This window comes from Neoarius graeffei, chromosome 27 (assembly GCF_027579695.1).
Source record: "Neoarius graeffei isolate fNeoGra1 chromosome 27, fNeoGra1.pri, whole genome shotgun sequence".
NCBI classification, from domain to species: Eukaryota; Metazoa; Chordata; class Actinopteri; order Siluriformes; family Ariidae; genus Neoarius; species Neoarius graeffei.
Window position 1 is genome coordinate 43,645,180 of NC_083595.1, and position 26,017 is coordinate 43,671,196.

The 26,017-nt window shown below is 42.6% G+C and overlaps 1 protein-coding gene across 1 annotated transcript in view; it reads left to right on the forward strand.

The window, feature by feature from the left end:
- plekhg4 (pleckstrin homology domain containing, family G (with RhoGef domain) member 4) overlaps nucleotides 1-26,017 on the forward strand; it is a 138,764-nt gene that overhangs the window by 42,414 nt on the left and 70,333 nt on the right. The window contains exons 3-6 of the mRNA XM_060911790.1: nucleotides 4,127-6,347; nucleotides 15,141-15,347; nucleotides 19,238-19,361; nucleotides 22,258-22,351. Of these exons, the coding sequence (XP_060767773.1) occupies nucleotides 4,127-6,347; nucleotides 15,141-15,347; nucleotides 19,238-19,361; nucleotides 22,258-22,351 (2,646 nt within the window). The remainder of the gene's footprint in view (nucleotides 1-4,126; nucleotides 6,348-15,140; nucleotides 15,348-19,237; nucleotides 19,362-22,257; nucleotides 22,352-26,017) is intronic.

Genomic DNA, 26,017 nt, shown 5'->3' on the forward strand with positions numbered 1-26,017 from the left:
TTGACCAAAGTTTAATATAAAATAGGAGAATTACATTGATCTTGCTCCTGAATTTACCCGTGATATGCATTTTAAAGGAGATACGCAGAACCTTTTATTTTTAAATACACTTCTGAGTGGATAGTATCTCCATATTTGACTCTTGTATGCTGCATAAATGGGAATAAAAAAAATTTTTTTTCTGAGAGTTAAAATCGACCGCAAAGTTGGCATTCGAGCTGCCCCGCTGAGCCAGCCAGCCCTGAGTGCGTGACGTCACAGCAGTAACCGGTTTTAAGGCCGAGGCCTTTTACAGCTACAGACCAAAGTCAGACTCGGCAGGCAAGAATGGTTGCAATGGCCTCTTCATTCGGGTTTATTGAAGATTCTTCAGATTCCTTGGATAGTAATACATCTGACTGTGATGGTCCTGAAATTGGAGTGTGTACATGCTACTGCTATACACATAGAACCGTATCAGTTCAAACCATCGGAAAGTGAATCCGATAGTAACACATCGGCCACGGAGGCCCCCACCTTACAAAATGAAGCCAGAGAACAAAGCCGTCTAGAGAATTGGATGGAATTGAACTGACAGTCTCATGTGACTCTCATGAAAACAGGATGGGCGTTATAACTTATGCAACATACATGTACACTACCGTTCAAAAGTTTGGGGTCACTTTGAAATGTCCTTATTTTTGAAAGAAAAGCACTGTTCTTTTCAATGAAGATCACTTTAAACTAATCAGAAATCCACTCTATACATTGCTAATGTGGTAAATGACTATTCTAGCTGCAAAGGTCTGGTTTTTGGTGCAATATCTCCATAGGTGTATAGAGGCCCATTTCCAGAGCTTTTTTTTTTTCCTTTTATTTTCTTTCTTTTTCAATTTTCATTTTATTTTATTTTTTTCTGTGTGTTTGTGTAGTTTAATGTTTGTTTTGAGTGTTTTGTCCGCCGGTTGTGGTGTAGCTCCGGACCCAGTTTGGGCGTCGGTTCCCTCCAGGCCTTGGTTCGCCATGGGTGATGCCTGCGCTCCCAGCTATGGACTGCAGTGAGCTCGCTGCTCATTTTACATCGTGGTTGTCCAGCGCTCTGTGCTTTAACGCTTGGCGTGGTGTTCCGAGCGATGTTGCTCGGTGGCGTCGCAGCGGCTGTGCAGGCGGTTTGGGACACACCAGCGCTCTGCGTGGCGGAGCTTCTCTGCTCGCTTTGTGGATCCATGGCGTGGTGTTCGAGTGATGTGGCTGACGGTGGCAGTGCTGGAGATGTGGGACTTGTTTTCATGCACCTTTTGGTGGGACTGTGGCTGCTACACCACTGGAATTACATCTTGATCCCTACTTGGTGGACTTTTATTTTTTATTATTTATTCATTTATTTATTTTTTTTGTTTTTTTTCTTTGTCTATAATTGTAAAGCGTCCTTGGGTTTCTTGAAAGGCGCTATATAAATTTAATTTATTATTATTATTGGGGCGTCACGGTGGTGTAGTGGTTAGCACCGTCGCCTCACAGCAAGAAGGTCCTGGGTTCGAGCCCCGGGGCCGGCGAGGGCCTTTCTGTGCGGAGTTTGCATGTTCTCGCCGTGTCCGCGTGGGTTTCCTCCGGGTGCTCCGGTTTCCCCCACAGTCCAAAGACATGCAGGTTAGGTTAACTGGTGACTCTAAATTGACCGTAGGTGTGAATGTGAGTGTGAATGGTTGTCTGTGTCTATGTGTCAGCCCTGTGATGACCTGGCGACTTGTCCAGGGTGTACCCCGCCTTTCGCCCGTAGTCAGCTGGGATAGGCTCCAGCTTGCCTGCGACCCTGTAGAAGGATAAAGCGGCTAGAGATAATGAGATGAGATTATTATTATTATTATTATTATTAACTCTCACTCCAGTGTTCTAATGGTACAATGTGTTTGCTCATTGCCTCAGAAGGCTAATGGATGATTAGAAAACCCTTGTACAATCATGTTAGCACAGCTGAAAACAGTTGAGCTCTTTAGAGAAGCTATAAAACTGACCTTCCTTTGAGCAGATTGAGTTTCTGGAGCATCACATTTGTGGGGTCGATTAAATGCTCCAAATGGCCAGAAAAATGTCTTGACTATATTTTCTATTCATTTTACAACTTATGGTGGGAAATAAAAGTGTGACTTTTCATGGAAAACACAAAATTGTCTGGGTGACCCCAAACTTTTGAACGGTAGTGTACATGCATGCATTTTCACTGATAAAACGTAAAAGGCTAATTAAATAATCAGATGAACTGAGACAATCACATTCTCAAGCAAATTAAATAATTTTACTGAATTTACCTGAATTTACTCGTGATATGCACTTTAAACTCTCATTCACAACTTTGTTTAAATGAGAGCTCTGAATACAGTTTTGAGAAAAAGAAAGCATGCAGTTGTCTCTTGACCTGACCCCTGACCCCCCCCCAAAAAAAACATTGGTTGATTTAATGCATCTTAGTCTGAAAGATGACAACATCTGAAAGCTTCTGAGCAGCTGCATGCTCTTTGTCCTCTGCATACACTTGACGAACACCACCTGGAGGACACTGTCCATTTCTTTGGGCAAAGACCAAGGAAACTTCTTCAGCCAGTGTCCTGTTTGTAAAGCAGCTCAGTGTAGAGGTGCTGCCAAAGGAACCACCTTTGCTTCCAACCGCAATAAGCTCAGTAACGAGCAGGAAAAGTTTTTGAAAATAAATTTGAGATGTCATTAATGCCTCAGAGTTGTTCTGGCCTGTGAAGCGGAGAAAGAACGACCCTTTGACCGCCGTTTGTTGTGATAGTACAGAGACCATAGCATAGTTTCACTTGTCCACACACACACCTGTGAAGGAAGAGTGGGAACAGACCAATGAACTGTCTTTGTGTGTGGCAGTGTTAAACGGAAACGGCTTGACGCTGGTTTGTTTATAGTCTGTCTTTTAAGGGAATTTCTCTTTGTGCGTACAAGTGTCTGCTACCGGTATGTATCCTTTGTTTCCCGGCATGTGAAATGTATTTATTTTACACCTTTTGTTTATTGGGAAAGGGTTTTGTGTGAGTCAAGGTCATTTTTGTGCGTGTTTATTTTATATTTTCATTTTCTGTAAGTGTGTATCCCTCTCTCTTGGTTACTCTGTGAGAAAATCCCTTTCTTGCTGCACCTGTGCTTAGTGAAATGCCTCCCAGTCTGTCCTTCATACCGAGTCAGCGTTTAGGGGCCCATATGAAGGTGAAATAAGGATTTCATAATGAGAACTAGCAGCCTGAGCACAGTGACTGCTCGGCACATAAAAAGCTCTTTCACCCTTATCAGTCCACCCCCCATTTTGTCATCCACCACATGGTGACACATGAGCCCACATCCTCTGAAGACTCCTCCACATTCGCTTTGAGAGGAAACCACCGGTCGTTTTTGGCTGCCCAAGAGTCCTATTCTGGCAGGATATTTATTTCATCAGTGTCGTATCTGTGGTCCTCTGCATTACATTACGGTGGCATTGTTGCAGTCTGCTGGAAGGAATATCCGAGACAGGCTTCAGGTCTCACCGTTCGTAAACAGTGGTTCATTCATATAAATGGAACCAGACAGAGAAATTACTTCTTGGTCTTTTTTTTTTTTTTCTGTACACTCTTCTTATCAAGATGAAACTGCTAGATCAGTCACGTTCTCCATAAACCTCTGATTTTAAGTTTGTGTTAATTTTTTTTTTTTTGTAAAGAATAAAGAATCGTTTCAAAATTCCCGTTTGATTGTTCCTACATGGTAGCATGTTTCTTATCTAGTCTGTTGTGGAATATTCCATCAGACAACATTGTGTCCGGTCGGTTCTTGTCTGTGTGTTGTAGCATGAGGATGGGTGTTGTGTAAACACACATTAGCCTCATTAGTAAAGAGGAAATAACATGCTGTGCCACTATAATTTAACAGCACACACATTCTCAATAGAGCCGTTTCTCATGGATTTTTTTTTTTTTAAATCAACATTCTACCCCCTCGCTAGTTGGGAAAACAACATCCTCTGTACATGCAGGGTTCTGCTCCCAGAAAATGACCTGTAGTTTGTATATTTTGATAACCGAAGGACTTGTGCTTCACCAGCACAAATAGTGAAACAATGATATTTTACACACTACCTCTGTTTTTCTCTCTGCAGTTTCCATATTGCGGTTTCCTGTTCCGCCACGAGGGCTGGCCACTGTGTGTCCACGAGAAGATTATAGTCCAGCTGTCCTCTTTGGATAGACGCATCCTGCAGCCTGGTGACTTCTATCTGCAGGTGGCAGCATCCCCCAAAAGCCCACCACGCATCGCCCTCAAGTGCCTTTCAGCGAGCAGGCAGCATGTGGAGGAAGTGGAGATCCCTGAGTTAGCCTACACTTCACTTTTCAGCATGTCCTGGTTGGACTCCATTAACCAGGAGAGGAGTGGAAATGGCAGAGTCGCCCTGAAGCACTGCCTTTTATCTTCTGATAATGATATTTTCAGGGTGCCTTGGGAAGATGTGGTGCATCCCGAGTTTATTAGCAGACCCCCAAAAGCAAGCCAGTTGGTATTGGAGAATGGAAGGGTTGAGGCTACTGAGGTAAAAGAGAGGCAGGAAGAACGTGCTTCTGAATCTGGGCATGATATTTTGATTGACGCATCCATGGCTGAGTCAGCAGAGAGACGGGACCCATGTAAGACAGCGAAGCTTCTTCCTGCTCTGGTACAGGATAGTAGTGGGAGGAGCAGTGCTGCTGATGATTCAGAAGGTGAATATGTAGAACTTGAAGATATCACTCTGCCTCGCTTTTCCCCACAGAAAGGCTCTCTGACTCAGTCTATAAGCATGAACTACAGAAACTTGCATAAGCCACGGATTACAAGCCCTGAACAGCCCGGCGCTAACGCCTTGGAGAGCTTTGTGACAAGCGGCAGGTGTCCCCAGAGTATGGTATGCACCATGCTGATCGAGGAGAACCTCACTGAGCCGTTTGTGCATCACATGCCAGCAGATCTGCACAGCAGGCAGCAGGAGGTGAACGAGTGCGAACCAAGCTCCTCTACAGGTACAGCCCCATCTGACTGTAAGCTTGAGCATGAGCCTGTGACAGAGTGTGTGCCTGAACACTTGGACTGCATCAGTACAGCACTTTGTGACTTGAAAACGAACAATTTAATGCCTATAGACCCTGAATTTTTAAATCACTGTCTTGCCCCAGAACCAGAGCCTGACCAGCCTACACGTAGTAGCTTTACGGCTAACTTAGAAGCAAACGCCATGGATACGCAAAGAATTGTAAGTAGGGTTGAAACGGACAGTAACTTGAGTGACCATGCTATTCAACAGGACACTAACAAACCACCTGCAGAAGTTGTAGCAGCTTCCACCTCTGTCAAGACTCCAAAAGAGGTGCTAATAATGGAGGTAGAGGCTAGCAAGAAGGCACAGATTGAGCCTAAACAGGAAGATCGTAGAGATCAGCCAGCTAGCTGGCCTACAGAAGCTGAGAATAGAGCCTGTGGTAGTCAGTGTAGTAGTGAAAGTAGCCTCAGTTCCTGTGACACTGAAGAGGGCAGGCCAGGGTCAGCAAGCCCCCAGGGGCAACAGGTAGACTGGGCCATTGTCTCTGCACAGTCTACGGAGGGTCACGTTACAGCCATTCTTCCAGGTCATGAGAGGACAGAACCATGTGAGAAGAAAGAAAGTGAGAATAGGGATCAGGGATGTGTAGATGCAGGGATGGAGCTGCCAAAGGATGAGGCTGAGGGAGAACAAGAAACTGAGCTGCAGTATGTGGATGAGAGTGAAGCAGGTACAGGAGAGAAGGAATCCGGGACCAGGATTGAGAACGAGGCAAATACAGAGGGAGTGGCAGTTGATACAGTAGAAGAAGGAATGACTCCACAAACAGGTTTGGTTAATTCCACACCCGAATCTGGCACAACTGTAAGCACACCTCCAGGTCAAGAGACAGGCAGCACTTTAGGGACAGAGAGGAAAGAAACACAAGAGAATCAGAACAAAGAGGTTGAGGAGTTAGAGGAGGGTGAACATATGCAGGCTGAGTCCAAGGGAGCTGAAGACGTTGGAATTATGGGATGTCCTTTGATTGGGAATGAGGTAACTGTGGGGATTAAAACGGAGTCTGCGGTTATGTCAGATGTGCCGGTTGCAAACGACGGTGCACTCTCGGAGCAAATGAATATAGACACTCCGGATGCACCGATGGTGGGAGTGAACACCCCTTCTCTGGTTGAAGTGGAGGAGGAGATGAACGACAGACAGGAAAAAAGGATAGAGGAGCAGAAGCCACAGGATGGACCTGTATCTTCTGTTAATAAAACGCAGCTGGAAGCAGGCGAGGAGTCTCAGCAGCAGGAGCAAGAGAAAGGTAGACTTTTTTTTTTTCCCCATCTTCCATCTCCACTTCCTCTGCACCTCCTCCATACTTCTTCCAGTTGAACATCACTTCCTGCTTCTGTCCTCCTCTCGGCTCATGTTTTTATCCCAAACTCGATTTGTTTTCTTTCTTTATTTATTTTATGACACGTTTTAGTTCTGTATCACTTGCTACTCTGCAAATTCGGTGTACCTTTCAGGTACTTTCCTGCTTTAGTCTGTTGGGTGTAATATTTAAGCCCCCCAACACTGAGTTTGCCTAGCTCTGTTTACTTTAGAAACACGAGCATAAAGTGACTGTTCCTCTGCACTGATCCTGTCCCTGTGGGGGAACCTCAGGCAACAGCCTACTGACAGCCTACAAATGACTCTCAAATGGCCCGTGCTGAAGCCTGAAAGCCTTTCTCTTCAGTCGCTTTTAGTGAAATAAAAGCCTGAAAGAAAGGCCTGACAGAATCTGTTTCTGCTTATGCCGGGTAGTTTACTAGGACATCCTTCACCGCAGGTCATATTCCAGGCTCGAGACAGTTTGATTTTGCCATGAGTGGTGACTCTTTTGAACATTAGCCAGGGCTTTAGAGTCCTGATGGAAAAGTAGAGTGCTGGAGGAAAGACGGGGTCATGGACAGAACTCGCACTGTCTCAAGTCTGCGTTTTTGGTAATTTAAGATCTTTCCTTTTGGACTGAATTGTATTTGTGGACAGTTATTGCCCCAGGCTGATGTTGACGATAGAGTTAGCGACCTTGTTTTGACTGGACAGTGGTAGTGTGTCTGCTTTAGACTCATTGTTGACCTGTGTTCCTGCAGACTGGAAAGAACTGGGATAACTAAAAGCAGACTTTTGAAAACGTCTGTAAACAATGGCGCAAAAGCTTACATTGCCTTATCAATGGCAATATAAGTGTGATTTTTGCCTTTTTTAAAACAATGTAGAGTGCATCAGCTAAATATAAATATGGGATCACTTGTACAGCGCTCTCCACAATTATTGGCACCCCTGGTTAAGATGTGTTAAAAGCCTTAAAATAAATTCAATTTTTATTGCAGAAGCATAATCTCTCACTGAAAAATGTAACCCTTAGCTCAAGTGAAATTAAAAAATAAGTAAATAAAAAAATCCCCGACTAAGAAATATTTTTCATAAAATCACCTGTTCCACAATTATTGGGACCCATAACAATTCCTAGAAAATAAATGTCTCATCTCATTATCTGTATCCGCTTTATCCTGTTCTACAGGGTCGCAGGCAAGCTGGAGCCTATCCCAGCTGACTACGGGCGAAAGGCGAGGTACACCCTGGACAAGTCGCCAGGTCATCACAGGGCTGACACATAGACACGTACCCCTTTTCCACCAAATCAGTTCCAGGGCTGGTTCGGAGCTGGTGCTGGTTCACAACTCGTTCAACTCGCGAGCCAGCCGAGAACCAGTTCGCTTTTCGATCGCTCGCGGTGCTAAGCGAAGCCGCGTCATTACGTCGCTGTATACGTCAGTTACGTCACTACATTTGCATAAACCTTGGCGCGAATATCGAAGCAAAAACAACACGGAAGAAGCAGCAACAATAATAACGGATGACTTTGCGTTTGTACAGCTGCTGCTTCTCGTCGCTTAAAAATGGCGATCTTTTGCGGTCTTATTGTTGTTGGTCTTAACAACTCCGCCCCCCCCCGCTGACATAAGCGGTTCTTTCCTGTGGCCCAGCAGAGAGTTGGTGCTAGCCTGGAACCGGTTTTTCTGGCCCCAGAGCCAGTTCTTTGTCAGTGGAAACAGAAAACCTGGTTCCAAACTAAGCACTGGCCCCGAACCAGCCCTGGAACTGCTTTGGTGGAAAAAGGGCAACAGACAACCATTCACATTCACACCTACGGTCAATTTAGAGTCACCAGTTAACCTAACCTGCATGTCTTTGGACTGTGGGGGAAACCGGAGCACCCAGAGGAAACCCACGCGGACATGGGGAGAACATGCAAACTCCACACAGAAAGGCCCTCGCCGGCCACGGGGCTCGAACCCAGACCTTCTTGCTGTGAGGCGACAGCGCTAACCACTACACCACCGTGCCGCCCTGAAAATAAATGTAATTGAAGCATTTCTGTCATTTCTGCTGTAGTTTATAAAGTTGATCAGAGTATCTAGGAACCTTTAATTAGTAATTCATCACATCCTGTTTCCCTGGGGTATAAATATGTGATACAGAGGCCTATTTCTCTTATCCACTCTTCAACATGGGAAAGACACGAGAACACACCATTCAAGTGTGTCGACCTTCATAAGTCAGGCAACGGCTACAAGAAAATAGCCACTCGCCTACACCTGCCCGTATCTACAGTCAGAGGAATCATCAAGAAGTTTAAAACAACTGGAACAGTGGCAAACAAGCCTGGACGAGGATACAAGTTTATCTTGCCACCACGCACAGTGAGGAGGATGGTAAAAGAAGTAAAAAGTTCTCCAAAACTCACTGTTAGAGAATTGCATCAAAGAGTAGCATCTTGGGGTCACAAAGTCTCCATAACAACCATCAGGTGCTATCTACATGCCAACAAGCTGTTTGGGAGGCATGCACGGAAAAAGCCTTTTCTCACTTACAAACATGAACATCTGGAGTTCACGAAGCAGTACTGGGACTTCAACTGGGACCGTGTGCTTTGGTCAGATGAGACCAAGATAGAGCTTTTTGGCAACAAACACTAATACATCACAAAAGATGAGTATGTGGAAAAGCACCTCATGCCCACTGTGAAGTATGGGGGAGGCTCAGTGATGCTGTGGGCCTGTTTCTCTTCCAAAGGCCCCGGGAACCTTGTTAGGGTGCATGGCATCATTTTAAATCAAAATCTGGTGGCCTCTGCCTGAAAGCTGAAGATGGGTCGTCACTGGGACTTTCAACAAGATAATGACCCTAAACATGTGGCCAAATCTACACAAAAATGGTTCACCAGGCACAAACTCAAGCTCCTCCCATGGCCATCTCAGGCCCTGTCCACACGGCAACGGATTCAGGTGAATCTGATAAAATTGTTTATCGTTTCGGCCTGGCGTCCACACGGCACCGGCGTTTTGGGTGCCCCAAAACGAAATCTTTTGAGAACGGGTTCCAGAGTGGAAAAATCTGGCAATGGCCCCGTTGCGAAGTCGTCTGGATGAGTAGAACGGATTTGTTTACGATGACATCACAACCACATGACTGTCAGTGCTTCACGCCGGGTAGAAGTGTAACGAACTCGATGCGAGTTGTCAATAAATCCTATAACTTGGTTCATGAAATGTGCTTACAAAATATTTTCACTGTGAATATTTATTGTGTAATGGTGCAAAGTGAGAGAGAGAGAGAGAGAGAGAGAGAATAGCCCTTAGGGCAGAGTCTTTAGTCCAAACACTGCGGAAGTACTGAGTATAACCAAACCGCGCACCGCCCGTGCGCTTTCCAAAAACAATCCCGCCAGCAAAAATAGGAAAAAAAAAAAAGGAGCGATCTCACCTCTTCAGATGTTGGTTTAAGTCCGACAATACATTCCTCAAAAAGGGCGTAGAAAAACAAAGTAATCCATCAACGTGTAGCATTCAATTTATTCTGGTGTCTCCAATGGGGCCGTCTTACAGCGCACGTAGAGGTGTGGCATGTGTATTGCATCGTTTTCAGCAAGCGTTGCGTTGCCATATGTACCTGATATTTTAGTGATCCGTTGCCCATGTGGACGTGATATTTAAAAAAAAAAAAAATCTCGTTGTCATGTGGATGTAGCCTCAGTCCCCAGACCTCAACCCAATTGAAAACCTGTGGGGTGAGCTGAAGAGGAGAGTGCATAAGAGAGGACTCTGGACGATTTGGAGAGATTGTGCAAAGAGGAATAGTCGAATATCCCTCTCTCTGTATTCTCCCATCTTGTGAAATGTTATAGGAGAATATTAAGTGCTGTCTTGTTGGCAAAAGGGAGTTGTACAAAGTATTAACATCAGGGGTGCCAATAATTGTGGCACACATGATTTCATGTAAAAGAATTATTTCTTAATGTGGAATTTTTTTTCCCATTGAATAAATGCACTTGAATTAAAGGTTGGATTTTTCTCTTTTTTTTGCATTGTTGTCATATATTATTTTTAAAAAAATTAATTTATTAGAAGCCTAAGAACATATCTTAACGAGGGGTGCCAATAATTGTGGAGGGTGCTGTATATGGGGTATGGTGAGCTTGTCTCCTGCTCTTACTGTTCAGGTGTGAACTGGAATGTGCAGGTGGGTGGGCTGCAGGTGGATGGAGGGGGAGTGTGTGTGTGTGGGGCAGTGGGTTGCGCTGTTTTGAGAGCCACAGTGACAGCGTCTTTGTGAGTTTGGTAACCGTGACTCCAGGTGGGTGGTTTACACAATTGACGATGTTTGGATTTCTCGACTTCAGGTAGGTTCAGTGCTGTAATTGTATCCATACTTACACCCATTACTCAACTCTTTATCATGTTTAACTCGTCCATCACTGTCAAGTTACCTTGTCTAACTGTCCTCGCTCACCAGCATCTGATTTTACCCAAGGACAAATTTCAGGAATTGTCCAATTTTTTTTAATAATTAAAATCTGAGTGACCACTGTTATGAAGCTCAGCTTATGGTGTATCCAACTTAGCTCGAGAGTGATTTTGTCATTTTTAAGCTCTGTGCAGTGAAGCTACAACTTGGGGGGGGGGACATTGGATGCCTCACGGTTGTCTTTTTGTTAGCATCAAGCTAGCCAGCTCACTGTAATGAGTGATTTTGTATATTTACTTCCTCAAAACCAAACTCTATAGTCAAAGTTACAGATTTAACAAGCTAATATGCCTGTACGTCGATCGATCTAAAGCAAATACCTGTGCATCAACATTAGGGATGTTAACCGATGACCGTTTGACCGGTGGTTGACCGAATCAACGTCAACCGGTTAATTTTTTTTTGGTTGTCGGTTAAAAAAAAAAAATCAATCGTTTTGAAGCTGCCGATTTTCGAGCGGAGAACCTGGAATTCTGTGTTGTAAATGCTTGGGGGATGCCATGTGGTGTAAGGACAATAGCTGACACATCAGAAACACCCATTCAGTCATGTCCCGCCCTCCCGCCCAAGTTGAAGACAGCTGACAAATCAGAAACACCCATTCAGTCATGTCCCGCCCCAGTTGAAGACAGCTGACAAATCAGAAACACCCATTCAGTCATGTCCCGCCCTCCCGCCCCAGTTGAAGACAGCTGCCACTCGGCGAGAGAAAAGTGTAGACACAGGCTTTTTAGCTTACAAATTACTATTCTGTTTTGTTTTGTTTTTTTAATTATTATAAGAAGGCACATGGAGTTTAGTCCTGCCTTGGCCAGTGCATTCTGAAAGTATGTTTCGGTCTGTAGCCAACAATGCATGTTATTGCAGATCATATCTCTCCACACAAACTAAAGGCGCAGATGCCGACTGAATCGTGCAGACCCGATTTTTTTTTTTTTTAGGGGGGGCGTTGGAGTGTCTGAATAATTTCATCAGATTAAATTCTGTATTAAAATTACTAAATAAGCAAATGCCGTTGAAATTATTCAGACACTCCAACGCCCCCCCCCCCCCCCCCCCCCCCAAAAAAAAATCGGATCTGCACGATTCAGCCGTGAAAAAGGCGGCATCCGCCAAAAGGCGCGCCGTTTGCATCCCTGTTTAAACTCGTAGGTTAACCGACTTTAACCGGCTAATGAGGCTCGGTGGTCGGTCAAGTTTTTTTTTTAGTTTTCGCCATCCCTAATCAACATAACTCATTTAAAATAGCGATACTTTGTTTGCTGTTGATACTGTGAGCAGCCAGGTTGATTTTGACGACATTTACTGAATTCAGAGTTGAGGAAATGGTCCTGATTTTTCCAAGCAGAAATTTGTGAATTCTGAGTTCCAAGTTTTTATTCCAAACTAACCGTTTGTAGCGTAACAGCCAGCAATAGGACAACACTGAATCATGCAAAGCTCAGACAGTTACAAATATGGTAGTGGTAAAGGAGAAATGTAAACGAAACATGCTAATGGACAGGACAGAAATAAAGATCATCTGTATCTGTTTGTGCACAAACCCGGATCATACCAATTAATGAAGTAAACTTAATGAGGTAATTTTAAGCACAAGTCTATTTGTTAGAGGACCTTCGTTGTATAATTAAATAATATTGGCTGATGTTTTTCATGGTATATCCGATATATTCCATTCAGCTAGCATGATATCGAACCCCTCTTCGACTCATTTAGTATCATGCTAGCTGAATGGAATATATCGGATATGCCACGAAAAAAGCCAGTCAGTATTATTATTATTATTATTATTATTATTATATATACACGTTCCTTTCAGGTGTTTAATACGTCTTTCTCTTTCAAAATTCTCGAAAAATCTTACGTATTTAACAAAGCAAACCTGGCAGCCATGTTTGTTTAAATTGTCACAGTCACTCGCTAGCGCGGAAGTTTTACATCTCTGGCGTGTGATGGCATGTCTTGACAACCATGCAATATCGTAAACCATATTCAACACTCATTCTCCATTGGGTAGAGTGACGTAATACACGTAGAAGAAGCGATATGCTAACAGTATTGCATGCTGTCAAACCAAATGAATGAAACCCGTTAGAAGGGAATAGAATGCATGTTTTTATTCCATCAAAAAAAAAAAAAGTGTCCTGTATGTCTAATAATTAAATAATATTGGCTGGCGTTGAGTGGTATATCAAGATATATTTCATTCAGCGAGCATGATATTGAACAAGTCAAAGACAATCTAGCTGAATGGAATATATCTGATGTACAATGAAAAAAAGCCATTATTATTGTTGCTACACACACACACACACACACACACACACACACATACACACACACACACTCTCTTCCAGTTTTTCGATGCCCATTGGTTTGTTTTTCTTTGTAAATATGCGTGAAGCTTTTCTGGTGTCCAACGCATCTTTCTTTTTCCCAGCGAACAAAGAAGTGCTTCTATGCATGCACAGCAGAAAACTTTCTCATTGGATATTCGCATCAGCTCCGACGTGTGACGTCATGTCTTGACAACCATGCAATATTGTAAACCATATTCAGCACTCATTCTCCATTGAGTAGAGTGGCGTAATACACGTAAGATAAGCGATATGCTAAGAATATTGCATGCTGTCAAACCAAATGAATGAAACCTGCTAGAAGGGAATAGAGTACATGTTTTTATTCCATCGAAAAAGTGTCCTGTATGTATAATCATCTGATCTACACGACACGTTATCACACACAATTCAGTCACAATTTTATTGGGATTGTTGTACAAGTAATCCAAAGAAATGCTGGTATCGCACAAAAAGAACACTAAAGCTGGCTTAATGCTGAATTGTAGTCTATACTTGGACCAGCTATGGAATTTCTAGGTAATATCGATTTCTTATTATATTGAATAGAATAAAACCAAGAATAAGCAGGGCAAAGACAATCTCGGGCCCAGAGCTTTGAACTAGCGTTTAGACACGTTACTTCTGGAAAGTAGTTTAAAAGTCTAAATTATCCTCGTCTTGGTGTTAAGAAACCAAAATGACTATACAACCTGTGAAGGAACGCTGATGAGCTAAGCAGATGGGATTGTGAGTACAGGGTTAAACACACATGCTCATAGATGGATAGGCTTGAACAGCGAGAAAGTATATGATCAATCTGTGTGTGTGTGTGCCATATAACAGACATAAACAAACACATGCACATTTTTTCAGACCTTTAAACAAATTCATCAGGCAGCTGTTTAAATAAGGACCCAACCTAGAGTCCGTGGCGACAATACGTCTGAGAATAAATGAAGGCAAGAAGGGGAAAAAGTAGACTGGGGCAGTGGCCCCTGGGCTTTGCCAAACTTGCCCTCCAGACGGACGGAGCAGAAATGTGAAACTCGCTCTACAGCACTTAACTTCTCTGAGGTCCCAGCCAAATCTGGGAGCTGTTGGTTTGATTTATTTCAACAGTGAAAAGAAAAGCCAAGGAGAGAACGGGCGAAAGATTTGTCAAATTCACTGCTGTCTTATCTTTAAACATTCCATTACGTTGTGGACTCCGTTCCTCAGAACTTCACCTTTGCTGTATTACCTTTAATCCCCTTTGAAATGCAGCAATCCCTGCCAGATTACATCTCCAACCGATTTATGCTTGCTTTCCCTGTCCTTGTGGTTTATGAGCTTGAGGCTGCGTTTGGAAGAATCCTGGCCATATCTCGTGTTTTTTGTTCTGGCAGTGCATTATTTTGTTTTACATTTCTCAGAAACTCCAATCTTCGGGATACTGTTAAATATCTTGGATCCAATAAGTAAACACAAACACAGTGCATGTGAAAGTGCGTGTCGTCGGTCGGTAATTTGAGCATGGGGTGTAGATCAGTTTGCCATTTTCTAGCTCAGGAGATTAGAGTTTCAGTATCTTTGCATTAATTCCAGGATTATGGGATATTAATTAAAAAATGTTAAGAAGATTTGAAGGTATTAGAGCTCAAAGGTATGTTGCTATGTGGTTGTAGAAGCACGATTTACAATAGAAATGTGGTGAGAGGTGAGGTGGCGTGGTTCTCTTCAGCACCCCGCCCCACAGTGTTGATTGCTTTCCGGCTGTGGTTGTTGTGATGCTGGAATGCACGTTTGTTAGACACGTCTATAAAACGTACAGCCGTTTAGGTGTTTTTAGGTGTTTTTTTTTAATGCATGTGAGGATGTGCTTTCGTATCCTGTGTCTCCGGCTCTCGTATAACACCATTGACGCAGATTCCATCTTGCAGACTCCGTGCCTGCAGAGGACCCGTCGCTGTGTCCCCTTTCAGTGACGCCTCCTCTGGGTAAACCTCGCACTGAGGACTCGACAGTGACGCCGCAGGATCCTCCTCCTCCTGCATCTCCCAGTCAGGCTGTGAGGAATCAGCCTCTTCTCACTGAAGCTCATAATATCAACTCTGACATCCTGCGCTCTGGAGTGCTCTGCCTTCCTGGTAACGTGGAAATGTGTGCAATAAACGCATGCATCTAGCATCATTCAGACAATGCTGTTACATTTCAGAGATATTTATTCAGTCAGGCCTTTCAATTACATAATTTGGGCTACACGCTGTATTTCTGAGTTTGGGCTTTTTCCGTCATGATACAGGGTAATTTGGGCTTTTCTGCACGCTCAAAGTTCTGTTTTCCCAGCGCTCTGTGTTTAAACCTGCTGCTGCTTTTTTAGCTACAAAGTTATGAATAAATAAAGAAATGTATGAATTATTTTTACCTTTATTGCAAAACGTCTACAGTATTAATCCCTCTTGATGTACGTGTACGTGACAAAACTAATTAGAATACAGATAGTTAGTATTTAAAAGATGTATCGGGGCCTGAGGAGAGCCTGGAGGAAAGGAGCCTGTGGATGAAAAAGCAAGTTCTGCACTGTTGCCATCAAAGAGACAAACCTGTAGCAGACCTGCGACACAAAAGGTTTTTCAGTGTGTAGTCAGGTCAAAGATCTTGGTGTAACTGAAAGGCCAGTGTCGGAGACTATCCTCAACAAGAGACCAAGCTCCAAGTCACTGATTCCACCCACACCTACACAACTGTGTGTATTTAAGATGCAAGCTGTATCTTAAATACACACAGTTGTGTCCTGAATAGCTCTCTTTTATTCAGTCTTTTACCTGATTTAAATCATATGACACTATCAGAGAGATATTGCAGTTGAGGTCAGATAATGTGGGATATAGGGGTGTTTTTAGGTTTTTAAATGATACAGGAATTATTAGGAGAATTTAGCGCAATATGGTGTGAAACGTCTGGTTCACACTCCAGTCCAGAAGGTGGCGGTAATGCACCTAAAAGCTGTTTGCCAACCGTCATAAAACAATATAAAAGAAGAAGAAAGAAGATTTGCCTAATGTGGAAATCTCGCTCTGGTCATTGGTTTGCGAGTCTCGCTCCTCCACGAAATCATGACGTGCTGCTCGCCGTTGATGGAGAATTTGTGCTCTGCGCGAGGCTTACGGCTAGTTCGACGAACCCAGAACAACATAGGAATGGTGCGGGTTTCGCTTCAGTTACGAGAAACGCATGCTAATTCTCGCTAATTTCTGTGGTTTTTAAAGAAGAAAGTCAAGATGTTGGGTTTTATGCAGCCAAGTTTATTTAATCAACTTTTTTTTTTTTTACTTTTGGTAGCATATTTTGAGCGCTTGACCTTAATTTGGGCGCTGACGACGTTATCCGTCGCAGGTTTCATGTCATTGAAAAGCCTGACAGTAGCAGATCCATATACTCATCTGTGTGAAGTCACAATTATGACACGACTCTCCAAAATTTGCATTTTGTTCCTTTCAGCCAAGCAATTGAATCAGATGCCATTATGCTCCTGATATTTTCATTAACTGTGCATTAATGGTTAGCATTTATGCCTTGTTTACTGAAATTCTACACTCTTACGTCATGACTGCACAGACTTTAGTGTCCGAAGTCATGGCTCTATGGATATTCCTTCTGCATGAGATGATGCACTAAAGCCACAATAGATAGTTTTCACTGACGTCACGGCATTCCGGGGAACGCCCTCCAGCCGCCATCTTGTGGGGCTAACAAAACGGACCATCGTTATTACCGGCTACGTTATCTCGGACGAATTTATAAAGTTATGTAGTCAGTTTTCTAAAATAAAGATCAATGTCGGCAAAATCAAGCAAACGGAAGTATATGGATACATTGGACGACATCTCACGACAACGGTATGCAGCCAGACTGGCCTTGATTGGGAGAATTGACCCCTACGAAGTGGACAAAGATGCATTTTCAAGTGACTATGCAGGGCTGCCATCCATATCGTACCCTGATATTGTGAACTATTTCGTGAATGGTAAAAGCGCCTACACACTTGACGACCTCAAAGCATACAAGTCGCTGGAGTCATACAATTTTGTCTGTGGCTGGGTCCGTGAAGTCCACCATATAAAACCAAGTGACAGTCGTGTCCTAATTACAGCCAAGGTATGTAAACACTGGAATTTTAGAGCTCTCAACACTGCATATAAATATGTGTGTGTGTATAATATCGAGTTGATTTAAGACAAATTTTACATCCATTAGTGGTATTACAGTACCATGTCAGTTCCAGTTAGGCATCCTCCAGAGATTGTTTACACGATGTTTTGGTTTCCAAAAACAAACTTAAACACAATTGTTTATTTCAACAACTTACCACTTATAAAATGATCGGAGCAGACTTTGCTGTGTTTGGAAGGCTGATAATCCTTGCGGTTGATTCTCGCAAGCCATAGATTTCTCCTTTGTATGCCGAGTTTCTTTGTTTGCTCGCCTTCGTGCTCCCGTACAGTGGGAATTCCATAAAAGCTCCGCTTGACGTCATCATCTGACCTATTACGACAGCCGTGAATACAACAGGTGTGCACCATTGCTAGCTTTAAATAGCCTGCTTGGGTTCTTTTGAAGACTTTGTACTCACGCGTTACGATGTGTGCTCAGTGACCCGTACGGTAAGCTTGACCCACAAGATGGCCGCCACTAGGGAATCCCCGACTCTGTGACGTCATGTGAAAACTATCTATACAAGTCCTATCCCAGTGCAGGCTTCACAAGATGATAACTGAGACAAATAAAATTGACATTGTAGTGCATTTATTTTGACACGAAATTGAGCCATTGTAATAAAAGTATATCAGGATTTATAAAATAAGGTGCAATTTTTTCGCCCATTATTACTGTTATTTTAATCCTTTTCAGTGACACAAGTGTTCTCCAAATGATTTGGCTGAATCACAAATTAGTGTCATCACCGCTTCTATTGCTGTCTGACGAACACCTGACATGCCCAGGCGTGCCACGGTTACCTATTTGATTTGTCATGAATTTTTTTTTCTTTAAATTTCTGGTTATGCCATTGCCAGGGCAACACCTGCAGCATGTGTTTGAATCATTTTAGATGCAAGTGTGGTTTACATCAAACACAGCTCACAGGTGTTGATTTTAACCTGCTTTTCAGACGGCGGTCTAGACAGCTGTAATAGAATCCATAGTGCACGCTTTCTTCTGATTAGCTTAACTTCTTGGACTGTTAAGCAAACTTGCTTCGAGGCAGTTAGGTTCTCACTTATGACATTCATGCTCTTTATGCTACTACCTCAGGTTCTGCCACCTAGTGTGTAAGAAGAAATAAAACTTCTAGAATGAATAGATAATAATAATTTCAACTTGTATAGCACCTTTTTCGTGCCCAAGGTCACTTTATAAGAAAAAAAAAAGTCCATCAAAAGAGGGCCAGGATATAATTCCAGTGGCGTAGCTGCCCACAGTCCCACCAAAAGGCACGCAAAGGTATGTCCCACACCGCCTGCATAGCCACCGCGACGCCATCGGGCAGCATCGCTCAGAACACCGCATCATGGATCGACAAAGCGAGCACAGAAGCACTGGACAATCCCGATGTTAAAAAGAGCACCGAGCTCACTGCAGTTCATAGTGAGCAGCACAAGCAAGGCCTGAAGGAAACCGATGCCCAAAACTGGGTCTGGAGCTACGCCACAACCGGTGGACAAAACATTCAAACAAAGAACAAACCACACATTCACAAAAAGAAAAACAAAGGGGGGGATAAAAAAAGAAAAGTGAGAAGCGACAGCCAAAACATGCACAGCGTTCTCTCAGCCGGAAACAGAAATTATTTCTTCTTATCAAAATATCATGATACACCTCAGAAAAGCAAAATTACTTTCGCCAGTATGTTGCATCACAGTATTCAAGACAACATTATTCTGTCTTGTGTTTAGTATTTAATAATTGGGGATGTGAGATCTTTTTGTCTTGTATCTTATAAAGATTGTAGATCATTGTGCTGCTGTTTTGTCTCTAGGAACGCGAGACAAGTCAGGTCATGCACTTGTAACTGTGACAACAAGAAACACTGCCTGGCTGAACCCAAACTGCAACAGTAGTGAGCTTGTGCGCATCATGGTCTACTTCTACACCATTCTCAGGTATTACTTCTGACAGAGCTGTGCATGTTCTGTACATGTACAACCCCGATTCCAAAAAAGTTGGGACAAAGTACAAATTGTAAATAAAAACGGAATGCAGTGATGTGGAAGTTTCAAAATTCCATATTTTATTCAGAATAGAACATAGATGACATATCAAATGTTTAAACTGAGAAAATGTATCATTTAAAGAGAAAAATTAGGTGATTTTAAATTTCATGACAGCAACACATCTCAAAGTTGGGACAAGGCCATGTTTCCCACTGTGAGACATCCCCTTTTCTCTTTACAACAGTCTGTAAACGTCTGGGGACTGAGGAGACAAGTTGCTCAAGTTTAGGGATAGGAATGTTAACCCATTCTTGTCTAATGTAGGATTCTAGTTGCTCAACTGTCTTAGGTCTTTTTTGTCGTATCTTCCGTTTTATGATGCGCCAAATGTTTTCTACGGGTGAAAGATCTGGACTGCAGGCTGGCCAGTTCAGTACCCAGACCCTTCTTCTACACAGCCATGATGCTGTAATTGATGCAGTATGTGGTTTGGCATTGTCATGTTGGAAAATGCAAGGTCTTCCCTGAAAGAGATGTCGTCTGGATGGGAGCATATGTTGCTCTAGAACCTGGATATACCTTTCAGCATCGATAGTGTCTTTCCAGATGTGTAAGCTGCCCATGCCACACGCACTAATGCAACCCCATACCATCAGAGATGCAGGCTTCTGAACTGAGCACTGACGACAACTCGGGTCGTCCTTCTCCTCTTTAGTCTGAATGACACGGCGTCCCTGATTTCCATAAAGAATTTCAAATTTTGATTCGTCTGACCACAGAACAGTTTTCCACTTTGCCACAGTCCATTTTAAATGAGCCTTGGCCCAGAGAAGATGTCTGCGCTTCTGGATCATGTTTAGATATGGCTGCTTCTTTGAACTATAGAGTTTTAGCTGGCAACGGCGGATGGCACGGTGAATTGTGTTCACAGATAATGTTCTCTGGAAATATTCCTGAGCCCATTTTGTGATTTCCAATAGAGAAGCATGCCTGTACGTGATGCAGTGCCGTCTAAGGGCCCGAAGATCACGGGCACCCAGTATGGTTTTCTGGCCTTGACCCTTACGCACAGAGATTCTTCCAGATTCTCTGAATCTTTTGATGATATTATGCACTGTAGATGATGATATGTTCAAACTCTTTGCAATTTTACACTGTCAAACTCCTTTCTGATATTGCTCCACTATTTGTCGGCGCAGAATTAGGGGGATTGGTGATCCTCTTCCCATCTTTACTTCTGAGAGCCGCTGCCACCCAAGATGCTCTTTTTATACCCAGTCATGTTAATGACCTATTGCCAATTGACCTAATGAGTTGCAATTTGGTCCTCCAGCTGTTCCTTTTTTGTACCTTTAACTTTTCCAGCCTCTTATTGTCCCTGTCCCAACTTTTTTGAGATGTGTTGCTGTCATGAAATTTCAAAATGTCTCACTTTCGACATTTGATATGTTGTCTGTGTTCTATTGTGAATACAATATCAGTTTTTGAGATTTGTAAGTTATTGCATTCCGTTTTTATTTACAATTTGTACTTTATCCCAACTTTTTTGGAATCGGGGTTGTATCTTACCACTGCACCATGCAAAGCTGAATTCAGCATCTTTGTTTTTATTTAACAATTATTCACAGAAGCCGAGGTGAATAATAACCAAGACGAAGTCAAGATTATTATTCACTGAGCCTGAGATGGATAATTGTTTTAGTATAAATCTGCCGTGCAAAGGCAAACCGCAGTATCTGCATATTGTGTCAGTGGCAAAAGACGGTCCAATAGAATCACCTGTTCACTGCTGGACCGTCTTTTTCCACCAACACAATATGCAGATACTCTAGTTTGCCTTTGCACGGCAGAAATACACTAGTGTGTTTTTTTTTTTCCAAAAATTAAATCGTATTAAAAAGTAATTTATGTCAATCTTCTAAAGTGGCATGCAAATGTAAGGCGTGCAGAATCGTCACTTAGCTACGCCAAGTCACACAAAATACTTTTTGTTTTGAAATGGATAAAATAAATCACAATTCTACCTTACCTTTGAAAAGTTTTAGACCAAACTTCGTAGCATCTTTAGTGCTTTTAGGAACAGCATTTTCTTTCAGAATTTGTAATCCTTCCTCACTTACGGTGACGAGGCGATTGGCTGCCGTTTTGCCGAGTCACTCGAGGTGAATATCGAGAAATTGTCTGAATTTCTCGACCAATCAGGACGCGCAATTTCCTGTAATCACCTCCGTATTTGTACTAATATTGGAGTATTGCTGGTAATTAGTCTCAACAAGAAATCCATACTTTCTCTGGTTATAACTCCCTTAATCTACTGGTATTGGTCTGTTGTAGGGAAGTAAACATTTTTCATATTGATCTTAGAGAAACGATTTATGATGTACATTTACAAAAATCATTTTTAGAAGCTTGTTCTGATTTCATAGTAATGCAGTACATTTAAATATGACACCGATGCAAATATTCATGGCTCTAAAAACGATGAAGCTCAAAAACAGAAGTCGGTGCATATGGAGGATTATGGGGGACAAATCAGGGATAAAATTAGCTCGTTTAATTTTCTGTAAATCTGCTTTGCGGCAATGTCTGCTGTTCAAAGCGCTAAACAGATGACTTGACATGGACGTTTGGTGTTTAAATGTTTTTAACCTTTTTGCACCATTTTTCCAAGCAAATTTCTGTACAGCCAATAGCAGAGTAGTAGGTGTACCTGTTTAGTCACTTCTTTTTGTTGCTTCAGAAACACTTGATCAGTACTGCTTCATGCCTCTTTAATCCCTGTCCAGGTTTTCCTCATGTGTGGAGTCAATGACTGTATGCATGCTTAAAATATGTGTTTTTATAGGAAGGAGGTGCAGGCGTTGGGTTTGACTATTTTAGTGGACGCCCGCAGGTGCTCGCCTGTTCCTGCACTCTTCAAAGCCTTCACCTTTTTACAGGTGAGAATACAGCCTGTAACTATCCTCCAGGAGGAAATATACCTTTTCAGGCTGTTCTTTCATATTCGTATTGCCGCCCCTCCTCCTCCACTAAAATTATATTAGGTCTGAATACCTTTGGTTCATAAATCCTTACATAAAACTTGGGCATCTACTGAAATATTAATGTTATGAAATAACTACGACCATTTATTCTATTTAAGCTTCTGGCTCAGTGTTTAAAACTAAAGATTAAGGCAGAACTAGTGCCAGCCATTCAGATGAAGGTCATAAATCTTAATTTATGTGCTAGATGTTGCAGATCTATAGAACAAGAGCCCAGGGCCATGTATTCAGGACGCTAATTAACGAATTGCAAACCTCACGGAATTATTAGCCCTGCATGACGCCGCAACTTTATTACTAACATTTAATGGACACAGCCTGATAAATTATTACAGTGGTGTCGAGAAATAATTAATAAAGTATTTTTTATTTTTGGTCTTTTAATGATGTACCCTTGTTAAAGCAGATATCACTGAATTCTCTTGGGCCTTAGCACTGTTGATGGTATCTAAACCATAACGTTTATGGCGGTAGCAATTCTGTGAGCATGACACACTTTATGACCTGCCGCTGATTGGTGTATTAGCTCTACATTACGCAACGTGAACCACATGATTTTGAGATTTAAGGTACTCTTGGTCTCGTGATATTATTATTGTTACTTGTATACAGTAGTGCTTGAAAGTTTGTGCACCCTTTAGAATTTTCTATATTTCTGCATAAATATGACCTAAAACGTCATCAGATTTTCACACAAGTCCTAAAAGTAGATAAAGAGAACCCAGTTAAACAAATGAGACAAAAATATTATACTTGGTCATTTATTTATTGAGGAAAATGATCCAATACTACATATCTGTGAGTGGCAAAAGTATGTGAACCTTTGCTTTCAGTATCTGGTGTGACCCCCTTGTGCAGCAATAACTGCAACTAAACGTTTCCGGTAACTGTTGATCAGTCCTGCACACCGGCTTGGAGGAATTTTAGCCCGTTCCTCCGTACAGAACAGCTTCAACTCTGGGATGTTGGTGGGTTTCTTCACATGAACTGCTCGCTTCAGGTCCTTCCACAGCATTTCGATTGGATTAAGGTCAGGACTTTGACTTGGCCATTCCAAAACATTAACTTTATTCTTCTTTAACCATTCTTTGGTAGAATGACTTGTGTGCTTAGGGTCGTTGTCTTGCTGCATGACCCACCTTCTCTTGAGATTCAGTTCATGGACAGATGTCCTGACATTTTCCTTTAGAATTCGCTGGTATAATTCAGAATTCATTGTTCCATCGATGATGGCAAGCCGTCCTGGCCCAGATGCAGCAAAACAGGCCCAAACCATGATACTACCACCAGCATGTTTCACAGATGGGATAAGGTTCTTATGCTGGAATGTAGTGTTTTCCTTTCTCCAAAAATAATGCTTCTCATTTAAACCAAAAAGTTCTATTTTGGTCTCATCTATCCACAAAACATTTTTACAATAGCCTTCTGGCTTGTCCACATGATCTTTAGCAAACTGCAGACGAGCAGCAATGTTCTTTTTGGAGAGCAGTGGCTTTCTCCTTGCAACCCTGCCATGCACACTATTGTTCAGTGTTCTCCTGATGGTGGACTCATTAGCCAATGTGAGAGAGGCCTTCAGTTGCTTAGAAGTTACCCTGTGGTCCTTTCTGACCTCGCCGACTATTACACGCCTTGCTCTTGGAGTGATCTTTGTTGGTCGACCACTCCTGGGGAGGGACCTCTGTGCGCTGAAAGTGCAAGTTTCAGTCTTCCAAATCCCTTCCCATGCCATGTGGCGCATAGGGCGGAGCCGATATCTGTCTGTTTCCGTAGCCCTCGGCCTTTCGCCTATTACATAGCTAGAGTTACAGTAGGGGGCTAGTCCTCTGGTAACTGCGAGAGTTTGACTCCCCACTCGCGTCTGTATTGCAGCGTGCCTTGCCAGACGGCAGTAGGTACCATTTTTATGATGCTTTTTGGTATCACTCGAGATCTCCCAATTGAGAAGCGGACACGCTAACCACTAGGCCAACTCATGGTTAGTTTCAGTCTTAGTGAGGTTGTATCACCTTAACAGGTGACTAGCTGTCAAGCTGTTGGGGGGGCACAGTCTGATGATGATGATGATGATGATTATTATTATTATTATTATTACTACTACTACAGCTTGTGGGAAGAAGCTGTTTCGCATCCTGCTAGTTCTGCAGCTGATGCTTCTGTACCTCTTCCTTGATGGTAGGACGGAGAAGATGTGGTGGGAGGGGTGGTAAGGGTCCTGAATGATGGAGATAGCCCTACAGGTGCGGTGCTTCTGATAGATCTCCTTGAAGGAAGGAAGAGGGTCACCAATGATTTGTAAGCAATGGCAGCTATATTAAATGTGTAAAGATCTGGAATATGAGTTGGGGTTTGTTTTGTTTTTTTCCTTCTTGGAGCGAACCTGAGCATTATTGTTGAAACTCTACCTGTGTATTAAGCTGTCATTTGCCCACATTCAGTTCAATTCTAACTAGAAATACTTTTGATAGTGGTGTTGGGTATCAGTCTGAAATTGTACTCGTTTACTCATACTCATTTAAAAAAAAAATGCTCCGATACCAACATCTAACACCATTTGATATCCTGTACCATAAGCCTAGTGTACATTGTTCCTCTCATAAACAGGTTCACTGAAATGACAGTGATCTGGACATATTTCATGATTAATGGCAATCACAGCAAAGTAAATTGCAAGAAGTACTTCAGTATTTTTCTACAATACAAGTAACCTAATAAAATGATTTATGGCGTTTAAACCGTATCTTTACTACCAAGCGCCAGGATAGCCAACCTAAACAAAGCAGTGTCCGGGAGCATGGCTGTTAAAAATGAGCTCAAGAAGCTGTGATTTGTGCTCGCACAAAGCTAAAGAGTGTGAAGTAAGTGTACAGAGAATGTGTTGCAAGTGAGAGCACTTGAGTTGTGCGAGCACTGAACACAGAGACGCACACGCATCGGGTCTACGAAATTCAAAGCACTCAGGTCAGCCGTTTGCACAGAACATCCTAAACATAAAACTCGGCGCACAGAAGCAACCAACGTAAACCGAGCAAAATAAAATGTTCCATGACACCCCGATTACTTAATACTTGAGTAAGTACTTTCTGCATGCACCAAAAAACCATGTACTCTTACTCTGTCTGAAAAGGTAACATGGTAACCGGTAACACGCGCATCTCATTCTAATGAAATGCCGAAGCAGCAAACTACTAACTGGTGCAGTGGAAGAAACCCTGAGGCTTCAACCTCACAATATCTGCTTTATATATTATCCTCATTTAAAGTCACTTTGAGCCAACTTTGCCAGTTCTACAGAGTTTGAACCATGGCCAGGTGAGCGATGGAACTTCTCTGTCAGTTAGTTTAATTAGTTTGGCTGATGTAGGCTCGTTGTCTTGTTTATACAAGCCCATGCTCTTGCCATCAGGTTTGAAAAGATGGTGAATGCCTGGATAAATGCGAAGCATTTAGGAATAGTTATATAGAGACTTTAGATTGTAGTACTTTGTTGCCAGATACTCATGACTCTTGCTTGAGTGCCAAACTGTCAAAACTGTTGTAATTGCTTGCAGAATGTGTTGA